Source organism: Equus quagga, chromosome 3, assembly GCF_021613505.1.
Source record: "Equus quagga isolate Etosha38 chromosome 3, UCLA_HA_Equagga_1.0, whole genome shotgun sequence".
NCBI lineage: Eukaryota > Metazoa > Chordata > Mammalia > Perissodactyla > Equidae > Equus > Equus quagga.
The window spans coordinates 76,493,948-76,509,375 of NC_060269.1; the positions used below are offsets into that span (position 1 = coordinate 76,493,948).

A 15,428-nucleotide genomic window follows, 5' to 3' on the forward strand; every position below is an offset into this window, starting at 1 on the left:
CCATCCTCCTCCACTTTATGGGTGAGATGCCTACCACAGCATGGCGTGCCAAGCAGCCCATGTCCACACCCGGAATCCAAACTGGCGAACCCTGGGCCGCCAAAGCAGAACATGTGCACTTAACCGCTGCACCACCAGGCCGGCCCCTTAAGTACTCTTATATTCTATCAGATATCTGATTTAATTTCCCAAAACAACAACATAATTCCAAGTTTCTTTATGAATACTTTAAATACCTTTGCCCCCTAGGCAGGTTCAGAAAACAGCATGAATTTTCTATATTTAACATGTTCTTTTTCAGCTTTTTTTTTTTAAAGGCAGCTTTACTGTGATATAGTTGACATACAATGTGACACTCTCTTTTTTTGCTGATGAAGATTAGCCCTGAGCTAACAACTGTGCCAATCTTCCTCCACTTTATATGTGGGTTGCTGCCACAGCATGGCTGACAAGCAGTGTAGGTCTGCACATGGGATCTGAACCCGGGAACCTGGGCCACTGAAGCAGAGTGCACCGAGTTTAACCACCATACCACAGGGCTGGCCTCTTGACATTCTTTTCTTTCTTTTTTGGCCTTGAGCTAACATCTGTGGCAATCTTCCTCTATTTTGTATGTGGGATGCCACCACAGCATGGCTTGATGAGTGGTGCGTAGGTCTGCGCCTAGGATCCAAATGTGTGAACCCTGGGCTGCTGAAGTGGAGCATATGAACTATGCCACCAGGCTGGCCCAATGTTCCTTTTTAAGACAAAAACAAAGTAAAAAGCTAAAATATTTAAATGCTTTCACTCAAATATTTTCAGTCAAGAACTGTTGATCACTTTGCCTTTCAAGTACTAATTACATTTAGCTAATCTTTTTTTTTTGTAATGAACAAAACACAGTAACTTCACTTTGGTTTTTCAATTTTAACAATGCTGATATTTTCCTATATATTTCCAAAAACCTCTTTCAGAATGTAAAAATTAAGCTCTAGTAAAGAGATAAGATCCTGTTTACTCATCTTGCCATCTTATTTTATTGTAAATGAAGTAGTTATCACATTTAACTCTCATCTGAATAAATACTCTTGACCTTCAGGGGAAAAAGCATATAAAGATTAAAAGCATATAAGGACTTTTAAGCAAGGTCAGGTTTTTTTTTTTTAAGGTGCCATTTCCATAAACTGCCTGGCAATTGAACTAACAGTTTGTTTCATAAGTCTGCCCAGCATGGTATTTTCTCATTTATCAGAACTCAGTTTAAATAATAAATAATACAAAAAAATAAGTAAATAATAATAAAATAAATAGTACCAGTCTGCTAATACACATATCTGGATCAAACCCTTTCTCCCTTCTTAAAACTTGATAATATAAGGTACTGATATGATAAATATGCATGCTTGTTTCCTAACTTTCCATTTCAGAGCTCTGAATGCCGTTGGTCAATTTGTACTAAATGCATCCATAGAGATGACAAAAGTTCTCCCCAAACAGCAAGTCTTTAACAGCGATTTCTCATTTTTTTCAAAAGATATAAATGGCTCTCTTGGAGTATCATTATCATTATTTTATTATTTATTTTTAAAATACAATAACCATGGTTTTCCATTAGCTCCTCAAAACACATAAGGTCATATTTGATCATTTTTAGTACATCTCATGTTTTTAAACAATGTCCTGAATGAGAATTGGTGTCTGTCAAACTCTGAATTGAGAGTAAGAGTGAACAGGCAGGTGAATCACAGGTCTCCAAAGATGCAGCTAGAGTAGAAAGGCACATGGCAAGTCTTGGGGAAGGCCAATTAGCCACCCAGGCAATTCTATAGGTCGGCATTTCCTCGGAGAATCATCACAGTCTGAAGACACAGAAAATCCAGTCCACAAGAGTAGCTTTCCCTTAGCCAAGCTCATACAGCATAATTATAACAAACTAAAAAAGTTAGTACCATTTAAAAAATGGAGGGGCCGGCCTGGTGGCGCAGCGGTTAAGTTTGCACGTTCCACTTTGACTGCCTGGGGTTCACTGGTTCCGATCCTGGGTGCGGGCATGGCACCGCTTGGCAAGCCATGCTATGGCAGGTGTCCCACATATAAAGTAGAGGAAGATGGGTACGGATCTTAGCTCAGGGCCAGTCTTTCTCAGCAAAAAGAGGAGGATTGGCAGCAGATGTTAGCTCAGGGCTAATATTCTTCTTCTTCCAAAAAAATGGACTCTGAGCAACATAACTATTGTGGTCTGGAGGCTGATGTTTCCATATCAGCCCTGCATACAAATATTACGGGAAGATACATTTATCACACGGCTGTTTCATGAACCTGGGGTCAAAACAAGATGGATTCACTGTATGGTTGGCGTCCTCAAGAAATCATTCCCAAAAAGGACCAACAAGCCAGAGATCCATATTTTTGTGCCAGGGCACCCTGTCCCTGGAAAAATGCTAGAGATAGATCATCAAATATTGTCATTTTAGATCCCTCTTTTACAGATGTCCCCAGACCAACTCCCAGTCATTTAACATATTTCTTTCTTTAGACAAGTTCAATTTAGGCATTTCTCATGTACAGAGTAATGAAAATCCAATTGTACCTCCTCAGAGTTCCATGCAAACCTCTAACCGAATTTGGGGTATTTACAAACCTGTGGGTTATTTCCAAAGACTACTGATCTTGTCCCATACATTTTAATTTGTTCCTAATTTCAATTTTAAAAGGTAAATTAAGTTCATTTGGGGAAGAACCTTATTGTTGGCCCAACATACTACTTAGATGAATTTTTCACATACTCTTTGTAGATTATTTCTTTCTCATGATTTCAGACAATGATCTTTCTTATTAGGCAATCCAATTACAATCTAGTCAATATTACATAGTGGTTAAGAGCCCTGAAAACAGAAACTGCATTCTTGGGGAAAGTTATTCAACCTCAGGCTCCTTATCTATCTCAGAAGGTTGTTTTGAAGATAAAATGAGGTATTATCAATGCATGTAAACTGCTTAATATTGCGCCTGTCATATAGTAATTTTCCTATTACCTATATTATTGGTCCTAAGGCTAGAGTTATTGTGTAGTTTCTAAAATTAGATTTGGGGTTTTCCCAAATGTTTGTTAGCAATCTACCTACCTATCAAGAAGCTAGTATTTTACTAGTGGAGACAGTCAACAATTAATTAAATGTTTAATATAATATTGGGTTTAGAGCTAGGATTATGAAGTGGTCTGAAGAAAAATAAAGCAGGGTAAGGGGATAAAGAATAGTGGGCACGCTAATTTTGACAGGGTGGTCAAGGGAGCCTTCCCTCAGGAGACAGCATTGCAACAGAGCAGTGAATGAAACAAGGGAAGGAACTCTGTGACTGCCTCATTCATTACGTGAATGAGTGCTTGTTAGCTGCATCCTTTTGGTCCTTAGTCACACTTCTTTATATGGGTACCGAACTATTTATATTCCTATGACTTAGGATGCCAAGCCGATTTTACAGTCCAGGAAGGAAGTGCCTGGGCTTCCCATGTCCTTTAAATATCCTTCAGCAATTCACATTTCCCATTACTAACTCAACACTTCTTGGATGGTTTGTCAGTTCTATAAATGAACTTAGTATCAGAAGTCCTTTGAAGAGAAAAAGGCACTTGGAAGAACCTATGAGAGGAAAGCAGCCATGATTTGGAGGGAAGAATCTTTGAGTCAAGAAAATTGGGTTTGAATTCCAGGTCACCATTGGCTGTGTGGACTTGCATACATCCCCTAACTTTACTGAGTCTGTTTCTTTATCTATAAAATGGGGATAATGTATAATTCACTTAAGTGTTACAAAGGTCAAATGAAGTAATCAATATGAAAACTACTTGGCATGTTATAGGAAATCAATAAATGTTAGTTGACTTTGAAGGCCTGGAATATCCTTAAAGATAAAGGCTATGGTTGGTTCTATGCATAAAAGAATTCTTAAGCATATTATACTACACTAAAAAGTAGAAATTTATGTCAATATAATATTATGTCATGCTAATTATAGTTAACATTGAGCGCTTTCCATGTTCTAAAAACTACTGAAGCATGTTACATGGATTAACTCATTTATTTCTCACACTAACCGGTTATACATAATAAGTACTATTATTATGGCCACCTAACTCACAACAAAAGTGAGGCACAAAGAGACTAATCTGTGTAAGGTGACACAGTAAACAGTAGAATTGGGATTATGAACCAAGATAATTTGACATCGGAGCTCATGTTCTTAAATACTGAACTATACAATTGTAATTGAAAAGATTATTTATCCTGTTAAATTTTACTTATTTATTTATTATTTAAAAAAATTTTTTTTTGATGAAGATTAGCTCTGAGCTACCATCTGCTGCCAATCCTCCTCTTTTTGCTGAGGAAGACTGGCCCTGAGCTAAGATCCATGCCCATGTTCCTCTACTTTATATGTGGGACGCCTACCACAGCATGGCTTGCCGAGTGGTGCCATGTCCGCACCTGGGATCCAAACCAGAGAACCCCGGGCAGCCAAAGCGGAACGTGCGAACTTAACCTCTGCACCACCGGGCCGGCCCATATTTACCCTGTTAGAAGTCATCGTCTTAGGTCTTTGCTAAAGGAACATCAGTGTAGAAAGTGATAATAACAATTTTAAAAAGTAGAGCATAAAGTAAAGTATGACCAAGTTTAAAAAGAGAGTGAATAGGTTTAAAAACAAAAACTAATGTTGGTGTTGGTTAGAGGTTGGTTTAGTTTATATCTAAGTTAATACTCAACAATTGCAATACTAAAGATCATTTACTTTATCAGGCAATCTCTCATATCTTTTTCTCAAAACCTACTCATTATAAGAAAAATGGTGACTTTGTACTGATCAGACACTAAGAAAGGCATCTAATCTGAACAGGATGTCTAAAATTCCATGGCTGTTTTTAAAGTCCTAGACAGGGCAGCAGTGCTATTTTTGAGGGATTGATTGTACAGATGTGATCAGTTTGAACCATACTTGAACAATTCCCAGCAAAACAATGACTGCTTATCTAGAAATCCTAAAATAATTCCAGTAACAAAGAGGTAAATACATGATAAAAACAACTGGTGTTCCATCAAAATAAAGTGTTTTACCATCAGTTAAATCTATAAAGACTAGTAATATACCAGCTCGAGGAATATGTTACATAGAGAAAAGATCAGGACTATCTACAGATACTAAATGATGACAAATCATTCCAGGCTTATAAATAATGATGCTATGCTGGGCCATTAGTTATGTATTAACCAGATAACTGGATCAAGTAGAATAGTATTTTAATACTATATCCCATTTCATGTATCTTTTTATTACCCTTTCTTTAAGCATAAGCAGGAATGTGGTAGCAAGGAAACAATGTAATTTTTTCTGGATTAATAAAGTATAAAATTTCTGCTCTGTATATTTCAGATTAGCAAAAACAAAACAACCACATACACACATAAAAATCTAATCACCAAATCTTTGACAAAGTAGAATCTAATAGTGATATTAGGCAAACACATGAACGTGCCATAAAACACATGCAACAAAGTCTATGCAAAATGGAAAGAAATCAAGCTATAAGACATAGGAACATACATAAGTATTGCAGAAGTACTAGGATGGCTGACAAAAGTGGGGAGTTTTTTGATCAAGAGAAAAGTTAATAAAATGGAGGCTATCATTAAAAAAAGTTTTAAGAACATCACTGGCTTTCAGTCCTATATGGGGAGTGAAATCTCCTTAATTCTTTGCTGTGTTATCTAGCAGCATCCTGAAAAGAATACATCTACGCTATCACCTCCAAGAAGATAACCAGATACTACTTTTAACCAACAGGAAATACCACTGAGATCAACTGTAGTTACTTTGGGTAGTCTAAGCAACAGATAGTCTCTGGAAGTAGAAATCCATTTATCTGTCTATGTTTGTTTTAATTCCATCTACTTTAAACCTACTAGAGCTAAGCTGACTGGACAAAAGCTTTCATTAATCACCTCTGATACCCAGGTAAACCACAACATAGGAACAGGCCATGGTTTTGAGTTCTTATACAGCTTCAGTGATGTGTTAGTCAACTCAAGCCACCATTATGTACTCAACAATAGGTATGACACAGCTCTGGACATCAGCAACACTATAAGCAGGCAGGCACAGGCACTCTGCTTATACTGATTTTTCTGGTGTTAACATTCTTAAGAAACATGGAAAATAGTAGTGGTCTAATGTCTCCCTCATTAGAACCTTATAGTAGTATTCTACCAGATTTATCTCTATTTGTTGTCTTAACAATCACACTGTGCAGCATAACACTGTCTTGAGAAAAGATAACACTGTCTTAGAGGGAAAGGAAATGTAGGATGCCAGTGTGGGGATAAATTTCTAATTGCCAATGATTGTGGTGAATACAACAATATTTTCGTGAACATTAAAGCTTCTGCTGAGGGTACCTACAGTTATAAAGAAAAAAATTGTCTTGAAACTTTAAAATTGCGTTGGTGTACATCATAATGTAACAAAGTAAACAAAAGAAAAATTTAAACATCGTTTGAAAAAACATCAGGGGAAGCAGCTGATCCTTAGGAAGGCACCAGGTTGCTTATTATAAAGCATTTATAGAGTCCGATGCATTGTCAAAGCCGGATGCAACCATTACCATAGCACACCCTTGTGAGGTAAGTGTATCATCAGCGCTTCATAAATGAGAAAGCTGAGACACTGAATGCTTAAGTCACTCGCCTAGGGAGAATGAGTCAACGTCCCGAGTCACAGTTGACCCGGCCTAACGACTCCTGACGGTCAGTCCAGGGCTTAGTCAGCGGGGCCCGGAGTGGCCTCCCTGGCTGGCACCTGGACTTAGGCTGTTTCCGTTCACGTTAAAGCAGAATAGTGGCACCGAGAGCACAGAACTTCCAAGCAATTTTACTTCCACGCTCCGAGGTCTTCATCTCAGGATCTGGGACTGGAAAGGCCGTCGGGTGCATTCCCCCTCCCCCAGCCTGTGGCAAGTGGGTCCTGTGGGCGGTTCCGCCATCCCGTTTCGCAGCGATGGCAACCAGCGACCGCCGGCGCTAGCGGAGCCGGGGACGGGGGAGGGCCGACCGCTTAAACGACGACTCTCCATCGCCGCCTCCTTCTGAAACTAAGAGAAAATGGTGCGAAGTCAAAAGAAAATTAAATAAACACACAGCCAAACTTGTCCTGGGACCGCAACTAAGCAAATGAAGCCTTACTGTGCGTGCTGAGCCTGCAGGACCCAACCTTCCGGGGAAGATGGGAGGCCAGGGCGACAAAGGGCACAATAGGCATGCCTGGCAGTAAGTGCGACAGCAGCTACCCAGGTGGAAGCGCAGAGGACTGAAAACCACCCTGCAGCACGCGAGCGTCGCCGCGCCGGGAACCACGCACCCTACCCATCAGCCACGTGACCTGGCCTTTTTTTTTTTTTTTTTAACTTCTTTGCCCTGGAAAAAAAAGAGAGAGAGAGAGACTCCACTTCCCAGAAGCCTCTCGTCACTCACGCAGCCGCAGTCTTGCGCAGGCGCCGCCAGGGCCAAACGGACACGTCCGTCACGTGGACAGCAGCCGGCCAATCCGGTTTGAATCTCATTTTTTTCCTCTCACCCCCCCCTTCAGGAGCGGTTGTGCGATCAGATCGATCTAAGATGGCGACTGTGGAACCGGTGAGTACTGCCTTCGGCCCCCACCCCCACCGGCCCCCGCGCTCCGGCTCCCTTCGGGCTGGGGGACCCCGCGGGACGGCGTTCCTGGCGCGCACACTGCCCCTTGCCGCCCCCTCCCCCTCTTCTTGGGCCTGACCTCCCCGCGGCGACCGGGGGCGCCCCGGAGGCTGGCGGCGCGGCGTGGAGCGCACACGTTCTGGCGGGGCTGGGCGCTGGGGGGAGACGTGGGGGAGGGGCGGCGCGGCCTCCCGCCGGCCGCGGGGTGTCTCCCGGGGTGGCGGGGCCCGGGGCCCCGGGCTCGGTGTGCGGGGACTGCGCCTTCGGGACGCCAGGGCGCAGGGTCGGCTCCGAGCGGGCGCCGGGATCCGCAGGGAGGGTGGGTGGCGAGCCGGCCTGGAAGGAGGTGCAGGAGGGAGCCCCCGGCTGCCCAGCCCTCCTTCCCGCCCGCGATCCAGCCCGGCGGCTCGGTCGTGGGGCGCGCGCGGGTCTTCGTCAGACCGGCGTGCAGGGAGCGGGTGGCGCGCGTCGCCGGAGGGTGGGCTGGGCGGGAGCGGCGTCGCGGCACGCGCGGAGCTTCGACCTCGCCGGGGGAGCTGAGGGGCGAGCGCATGGTACTCCAGCCGCCCGCGAGGCGAGGGAGGTTTGGGGTAGGGAGGAGAGCCGCGTGTCACGCGGTGAAGCTTCCTGAGTAGGATGCAGGGTGGTGGTGGTGGTGAGCAGGGGGATCACATTGTCCTCGCCCCTCCATGCTGGAGACTGGGCTGTCATGGAGGAGGGAAGGGGGAGGAGCGAGGCCTACTGATCGCTGCCGCGGGTCTGGTTGCCGGCCGGACCTGCTGCGTCTCACCCGCGCCGCCTCCATTCATTCATCCTTTCCGCGCAGTGCGCACGCCTCAGGATGCGGACTGGTCGCCATCCAGCTGTTCTTCCGAGCCTTTATCGTCTGAAAGACATCTAAGGCACGGTTTACTGGAAACAGGAACTTCACTTTTAAAATTAATCTTCCCTTGGATTATTTTCTCTTTCTCTCTTCTATCTGCTGTCCTCAGTTTAGGCTCTGTCTTAAACTTAGTTGAAACAAGCTGATCCTGGAGCAGAAAGTTGGTAGTTAACCGCCCAAGGGAGAGAGTATCTTTGTCATAGTTTGAGTTTGCCAGCACCGGCACTGAAACTTCTAGGCCTGTGTTGCCGTTTTAGGAATGTCACATCTAAGTGACATTGTATTAGAGGCATAATGGACTGTATTAATAACCAGAGAACCTTTGACATTCTGGAACCGGTTCTAGACCCTGGTTCCCCGATATTTTGTGTATCTGTAGTGGTAGTTTCTGACTTTGATAATGGCTTGCTTACCAGTTTGCTTTGACTTTTTTTTTCCTGCTTTTTTTTCTCCCCAAAGCCCCCAGTACGTAGTAGTGTATTCTAGTTGCGGGTCCTTCTAGTTGCGGCATGTGGGACGCCGCCTCAGCATGGCTTGACCAGCGGTGCCATGTCTGCGCCCAGGATCCGGAATCGGCAAAACCCTAGGCCGCCGAAGCCGAGCGCACGGACTTAACCACTTAGCCCCTTGCTTTGGCTTTTTAAAGACTTTTGTACTGTTTCAGAAAGTAGTCATGGAAAGGCCTACAGAATACAAAAAAGTTATTTTTCGTTACATTGATGTAAACTATGCTTACCTTGTTGTCAGCATTTAAGGCAGCTTTTCTACTTGGTTACTTGTTCTTTTATCGGTACCAGTTTTTATTTATGTTCCTATAAATTAGGTTGACTGCAAAACTCTCTCTTAAGTTGCTGGTGCAATTAACTGACTTGAGAACATTAATGTTACATAGATAAAGACGTAGGATAAATATGTAAAATTTTAACTCAAAACCCTGTTAGGGTGTTGTCTACTTTTGACTGGATCTGCTCTCCTACCCTCTGTACCAGTGTCACTAAAAAGCATTGCAGCTGGTAATGGGGCAAGGCTCCGACCTAAATTCGTAAAACAGTAATGTACTCTGTGAAGTTTCAGTGACATTTAGGTCCTTTGGATTTTGCAAAGCTGTGCAGTTTTGTTTCAACAGCACAGAACTACAGAGAGTTGAAGGATTAGTTTGAGTTGGTAAATATTTATAGCCCCTGATGTTTAGGAGTTTAACCAAGCGTTCCTTAGGATACAAAGTTATGCAAGAAGTGGTTCTTAAAGAGCTTAATTCCCATTGATGTGGTCACTGATACAGTGTAGAATTTGTTCTAGTGCTGACCCAGAGGTTTGGAGACTGCATTTAAACTTGGGGAGTAGGAAACTTAAAAACCTAAAGTGTGTGAACATGGAACGCCAGATTAAACTGTAGTAGTTTGAGAATGTATGTAAAATAGTATTGGAGTGTTTATTTTTAGTGAAAATGCAAATTTTTAATGCAGCCTTGTCCACAAGTTAGTAATTTAGATTCTTTTTGACAATTTTAAATTTTTTTTTTTTTTTTGAGGAAGATTAGCCCTCAGCTAACATCTGCCAATCCTCCTCTTTTTGCTGAGGAAGACTGGCTCTGAGCTAACATCGTGCCCGTCTTCCTCTACTTTATATGTGGGACGCCTACCACAGCATGGCTTGACAAGCAGTGCCGTGTCCCCACCTGGGATCTGAACCAGCAAATCCCGGGCCTCTGAAGCAGAAAGTGCGCACTTAACTGCTGCGCCGAGATTTTTTTTTTTAAGATTTGTATTTTTCTTTCTTCTCCCCAACCCCCCCAGTACATAGCTGTATATTTTTAGTTGTGGGTCCTTCTGCTTGTGGCATGTGGGACGCCACCTCATCATGGCCTGATCAGCGATGCCATGTCCGCGCCCAGGATTTGAACCGGCGAAACCCTGGACTGCCGAAGCAGAGCGCACGAACTTAACCACTTAGCCCTGACTGGCCCATGGGGAATTTTTAATCTATGAAAATTACATAAAATATCAGTCATTTTCAGTTTGATATTATTGTGTGATTTTTCTCAAGTGTGTGTGTATGAGTTTAGTTACATTAAGATGTGGTTTACAAATACTAAATTTGTTGAGAAGCTTGACAGGACAAATTAAAGGAAGCATTTTACGTCTTTACAGGTAATATGGCAAAACTTTGAACATTGGGATAAACAGTACTCTCCTGTTATTCTCTCGGCATTTGAGTTGTGGCTAGGTCAAGTTAGAGTTAATGTTAGTTGATGAAGATAGAGCACTTTCCCCAGGCCATTTGCCTTCAGTGGGTCTTGTTTCTTCGTAGCTGTGTCTTCATTCTACGTTCTTTATTATTGGGCTGTTTTTTGACTTGCAATTCTTTTCCAGGTAAGAGATTAATTTTGGTTCCTTTAGTTAAACTGAAGATGTATAATTTTACTTGTTTTTATATTGTATCTTGTGGATTTTTTTTTTTTTTTTTTAAAGATTTTATTTTTTTTCCTTTTTCTCCCCAACGCCCCCCGGTACATAGTTGTGTATTCTTCGTTGTGGGTTCTTCTAGTTGTGGCATGTGGGACGCTGCCTCAGCGTGGTCTGATGAGCAGTGCCATGTCCGCGCCCAGGATTCGAACCAACGAAACACTGGGCCGCCTGCAGCGGAGCGCGCAAACTTAACCACTCAGCCACGGGGCCAGCCCCTCTTGTGGATTTTTTTAATAAATTAAAAGTTAATTTTGTAAGTGGAATCAGCTTGGTCAGCTGATCTAATGTTTCCTTTTTTATCCTTTAGAAACATGCCTTAGATTGTAAAGAGTTTATTTACTAAAAGTAAATAAGGCTTAAATACATATTGACAAGTATGTTATTATATAATTCAGTGTTTTTTGTTAAGTAAAGATTGTTGACTAACAAGCAGACCTTGCAAATTAATATGTGTGTTTTTGCTTTAATGAAAGAACCCAGTATATCAGAGTTCATTCGTAAACCAAATAAATTAGGTACGGGTGTTTATATTCCAAATTTCGCTTAATTGTATGCTTTGAATTAATATTATGCATAATTATTTGACTTAGAGAAATCTCATTTAGAAACAAAGTTTGAACATTGAAGTTGCAGAGAATAAAATGTAAAAGGAATTACGTAAACTTAATCCAATTTGGATAGAAAATTTTAGGAAAAAAATTTTTTTTGTAAAATATTCTATTCGATTTATATAAGGTTAAGAATATAGTAGAAGTACGAGTAGGCCTGGACGTAACAAGGAACCTGTGACATAGTTGTTCTAGCAATGATAATTTCGACTTGGCTTTCTCTCTGATACTGGAAATTACCTTATCCTCTGGTACCTGTGAGTTGCCCCATTTTTGTCATAGAGACTTTTTTGAGATGGGGACGTAAGCATGGATTATGGTGTAATTTTAATATCTGTGTGACCTTGAAGACTGAAATTTCTAAGTCTAGCTGAAAAATGGAAATTAAGAATATATCCTACAGTGATTTTGATTTTTAGTTGTCATAACGGAAATAAGTGACAGTTTGTCAGTTACGAAGAGCTAGACAAAGTTAATCCCCCATGAATGTGTTGCGTGCAGGTGTATCCATGCACACACGTGTCCACCTTTTCCTCTCTTTGCTCGGAAGTTCACACAGCTGTCTTGTGATTATCAGTCCTTGGCTTTTTGTGATCCACAACCCTCAGCTACTCTTCTCGATGCTCTGCCTACTGTCAAAATCACTAGTGCTCGTTTAGAAGTTCCTATTGGTGTCTGATGAAGAAAGAGAAAAGTCAATTTGTTAGCTACTGAGTAGTCATTTCTAGTCACTTCTAGAACCTGAGAATGTTGTCGGAAAAATAAGGTTTTTTCCCAGTTGGAACTTTTGATACATTATTCCATAGAAATAGTGGGAAGCTGTAGTTTAGTCACGCTGTGTTCAGTAAGTTTCTGAGGAATTGTGACAACTCTAACCAGCATTGGATTTCCAGGGATACAGATTGAGAGTTCTAAGCAACTGACTCAATAAAAATGACCTTTTAACCACAACCTGTTGGTAACAGCAATTTGTAATGTAGGCAGATCTTTATTTCTTAATAATAGCTAACATATAGCACTTATTCTGTGTCATACACCACACTAAGTGCTTTATGTATATTAATTGACTTAATCCTCATTGCAGCCCTGTGAGGTAGGTTTTATTCTTGTTTCACAGATGAGGAAACCAAGGCACAAAGAGGTTAAGTAACTTTGTGTGACAAACTTGCCCAAGATCTCACAGCTAATAAGTGGTGGGGTGGAGTTCAAGCTAAAGTAGCCAAGTTCCAGAGTACGTGTTCTTAACCATGACACTGTCTTTTCAGTCCACATGTAATGTGCTTTCCTTCTGTGACTTGGGAAGATTAATTTGATAAACTTCATAGATGTTTTCCTACAGCTGTCAAAGAAAATGTGTGGACGTGTGTTTCTCGGCTCTGTTTTTCTACAGTGTTTGATAACCGAAGTACAGAATCATAAGAAAAGATAACCTTAATGTCTGAATCTGAGGACTGAACAAGTAGTTATATGATACAAGTAGTTAGATAACAAGTACGGAACAAGTAGTTATATAAAATATACCGTATTTTAGTAACTGATCCAAAACTTTGTGGGTAGATTTCTAAAGAAAGCAAATGGTCGCTTCTCTTCTCCCCCTTTTCCTTTGATTTCTGGACCATGTCAATTCAAACCATTTGCCAGTTAAAATATTTTCTGGTGAAAACAGTGTAGTAAATTTTTAAAAATTTGCAGATATGGAATTTACTCTCAATTACCATTGTACTTTTAGGAATCTTGGTAAAAGGTCTGGCAAAGAGTTAAATAGTTGCTTTGAAGAAGTTTCAGTTATAATATGTTGCTAATCTTAAAAACTAAATTGTTTGGGGAAAGTAGTAATAAGACTGTAAGATTTCTCTGAAACTCATAGCTTTATAGTAATCCTAAAGGCTAAAATGTCCATTTGCGTGTTTTTAGTTGTATATTTTAAACTTGTTATTACAGAATGCTGTGCAGAATTATTATAGTCTTTCTGTGCTCTGCTTATTTCAGCGGCAGTCAGTAAGATTTTAATACTTAATGTGAACTAATAATAGTATTACTATAAAAAATTCTTGAGTTTTACATGGTCATCTTAGGGCAACAGCCTATGCTACCACAAAGTGTGATGATAATTTCAAGTATTAAGGCAAGAAAATTTGGTATTTTAATGCAAAGATAAAATGTACATCTTTTTCTTGTAGTTTTTTCCCTAATCTTCAATATTTGGGATACTTTTTATAGGTGAGAAATTCCTATGTCAAGTGATTTTCAAATTTCTACCAAGGTTACTAGTTTCTAAGTGAGAGAGCTAGAACTCAAACCCAGGTCCTGGCCTCATGTTTTGTTACTATTCTGTTCAAAAAAAGAAAGTAAAATTCAACCCAAACTAAAAAGTCCAACTCTTTACTTTCAGTAAAACTCCTACCTTAAGAGTGAAATTGATGCATAGGTCATCATTAGACATAAATAGACATAAAATTATATCTCTGAAAGGATATACTGGATGATTTATGGGTGGTGGCATGGTAGGCTTAGGGGTGATACCTTTTTTTTTCATTTGAACTTGTACACAATTTTTTTATAATGTTTAGGATTGTAAAATCACTTAGATTTTGGTTTATAGATAATGATTTTTAGCTTTTATTCATTTTTTAATAACTTTTCTTGAATTCGTAATCCATGCTCATGGTCCAAAATTCAAATCCATCCCTTTAGCAATCTGGTGAAGCTTATGGCCCCATTCTCAGAATAATACTTTTAAATGCATTAAATAAAATAATTAGGATTACAAAGGAAATCAATTACATTGAAATGCAGTAAGGATTAAGTGAGTTAACAGGAAATATTAAGGATGCTGCCTGGTACAGGCTAAGTCCTAGCTTATTAGTGTGAAAAACTTATCTTCTCCAGCTACCTAGTTCCTTTCTCCAAAGCATCCACTGTTAACCAGTTTTTGAGGATTCTTCTAGGAAAAGGCTGTCCAGGAGAACTTTCTGTGATGATGAAAATGTTCTGTATTTGTACTGTCCAATATGGTAGCCACCAGTCATACATGGCTATTGAGCACTTGAAATGTGTCTAGTCCCATCAAGGAGATAAATTTAAAACTTTAATTTTAATTAATTTAAATGTAATTTTAATTGCTTGAAATTTAATTCCGTATGTAGCTGGTGGCTATCCAAACTGGACAGTATAACTCTAGAATCTAAACATATTCTGGTGTATACAAACATATATGCATATTGTATATGGCTTAACTTTGTAAGATACAACTGGATATGACCAGTTTGGTTGGATAAGTTTAAATTTTTTTTTTTGAGAAGATTGGCCCTGAGCTAACTACTGCCAGTCCTCCTCTTTCTGCTGAGGAAGACTGGCCCTGAGCTAACATCCATGCCCATCTTCCCCTATTTTTTATATGTGGGATGCCTACCACAGCATGGCTTTTGCCAAGCCATGCCCTATCCACACCCGGGATCTGAACCAGTGAACCCCGGGCCACCAAGAAGTGGAACATGGGAACTTAACCGCTGCGCCACCGGGCCCGCCCCCGGATAAGTTTAATTTTATCTTAGAAAAACTTCTCTCTATATTTCAGACTTTCAAAGATAATTTTTTGGTCTTGTATAGAACTAAAATTGTCCTCTGCCCTTTCTTTTTGCTGTTTTAAAAAAAGTGTGTATGTGAATAGGCAGTACTTAACATTGTTCAAAACTCAAATTTTTGGATAAAAGGGTATTCAGTGAAGCCTCCTCAAGATGATCCC

The 15,428-nt window shown here is 40.7% G+C and overlaps 1 protein-coding gene and 1 long non-coding RNA gene across 2 annotated transcripts in view; one reads left to right on the top strand and one right to left on the bottom strand.

The window, feature by feature from the left end:
* Positions 1-5,072: 5,072 nt before the first annotated feature.
* LOC124237195 (uncharacterized) lies at positions 5,073-7,352 on the bottom strand. Its single transcript, XR_006887953.1, has 2 exons — positions 7,218-7,352; positions 5,073-7,126 (listed from the first exon to the last, which is right to left on the bottom strand). It is a non-coding gene; the product is annotated as an uncharacterized LOC124237195 (long non-coding RNA).
* Positions 7,353-7,557: 205 nt separating this feature from the next.
* EIF4E (eukaryotic translation initiation factor 4E) overlaps positions 7,558-15,428 on the top strand; it is a 37,133-nt gene continuing 29,262 nt past the window's right edge. The window contains exon 1 of the mRNA XM_046656622.1: positions 7,558-7,667. Within this exon, the coding sequence (XP_046512578.1) occupies positions 7,650-7,667 (18 nt within the window). The 5' untranslated portion in view covers positions 7,558-7,649. The remainder of the gene's footprint in view (positions 7,668-15,428) is intronic.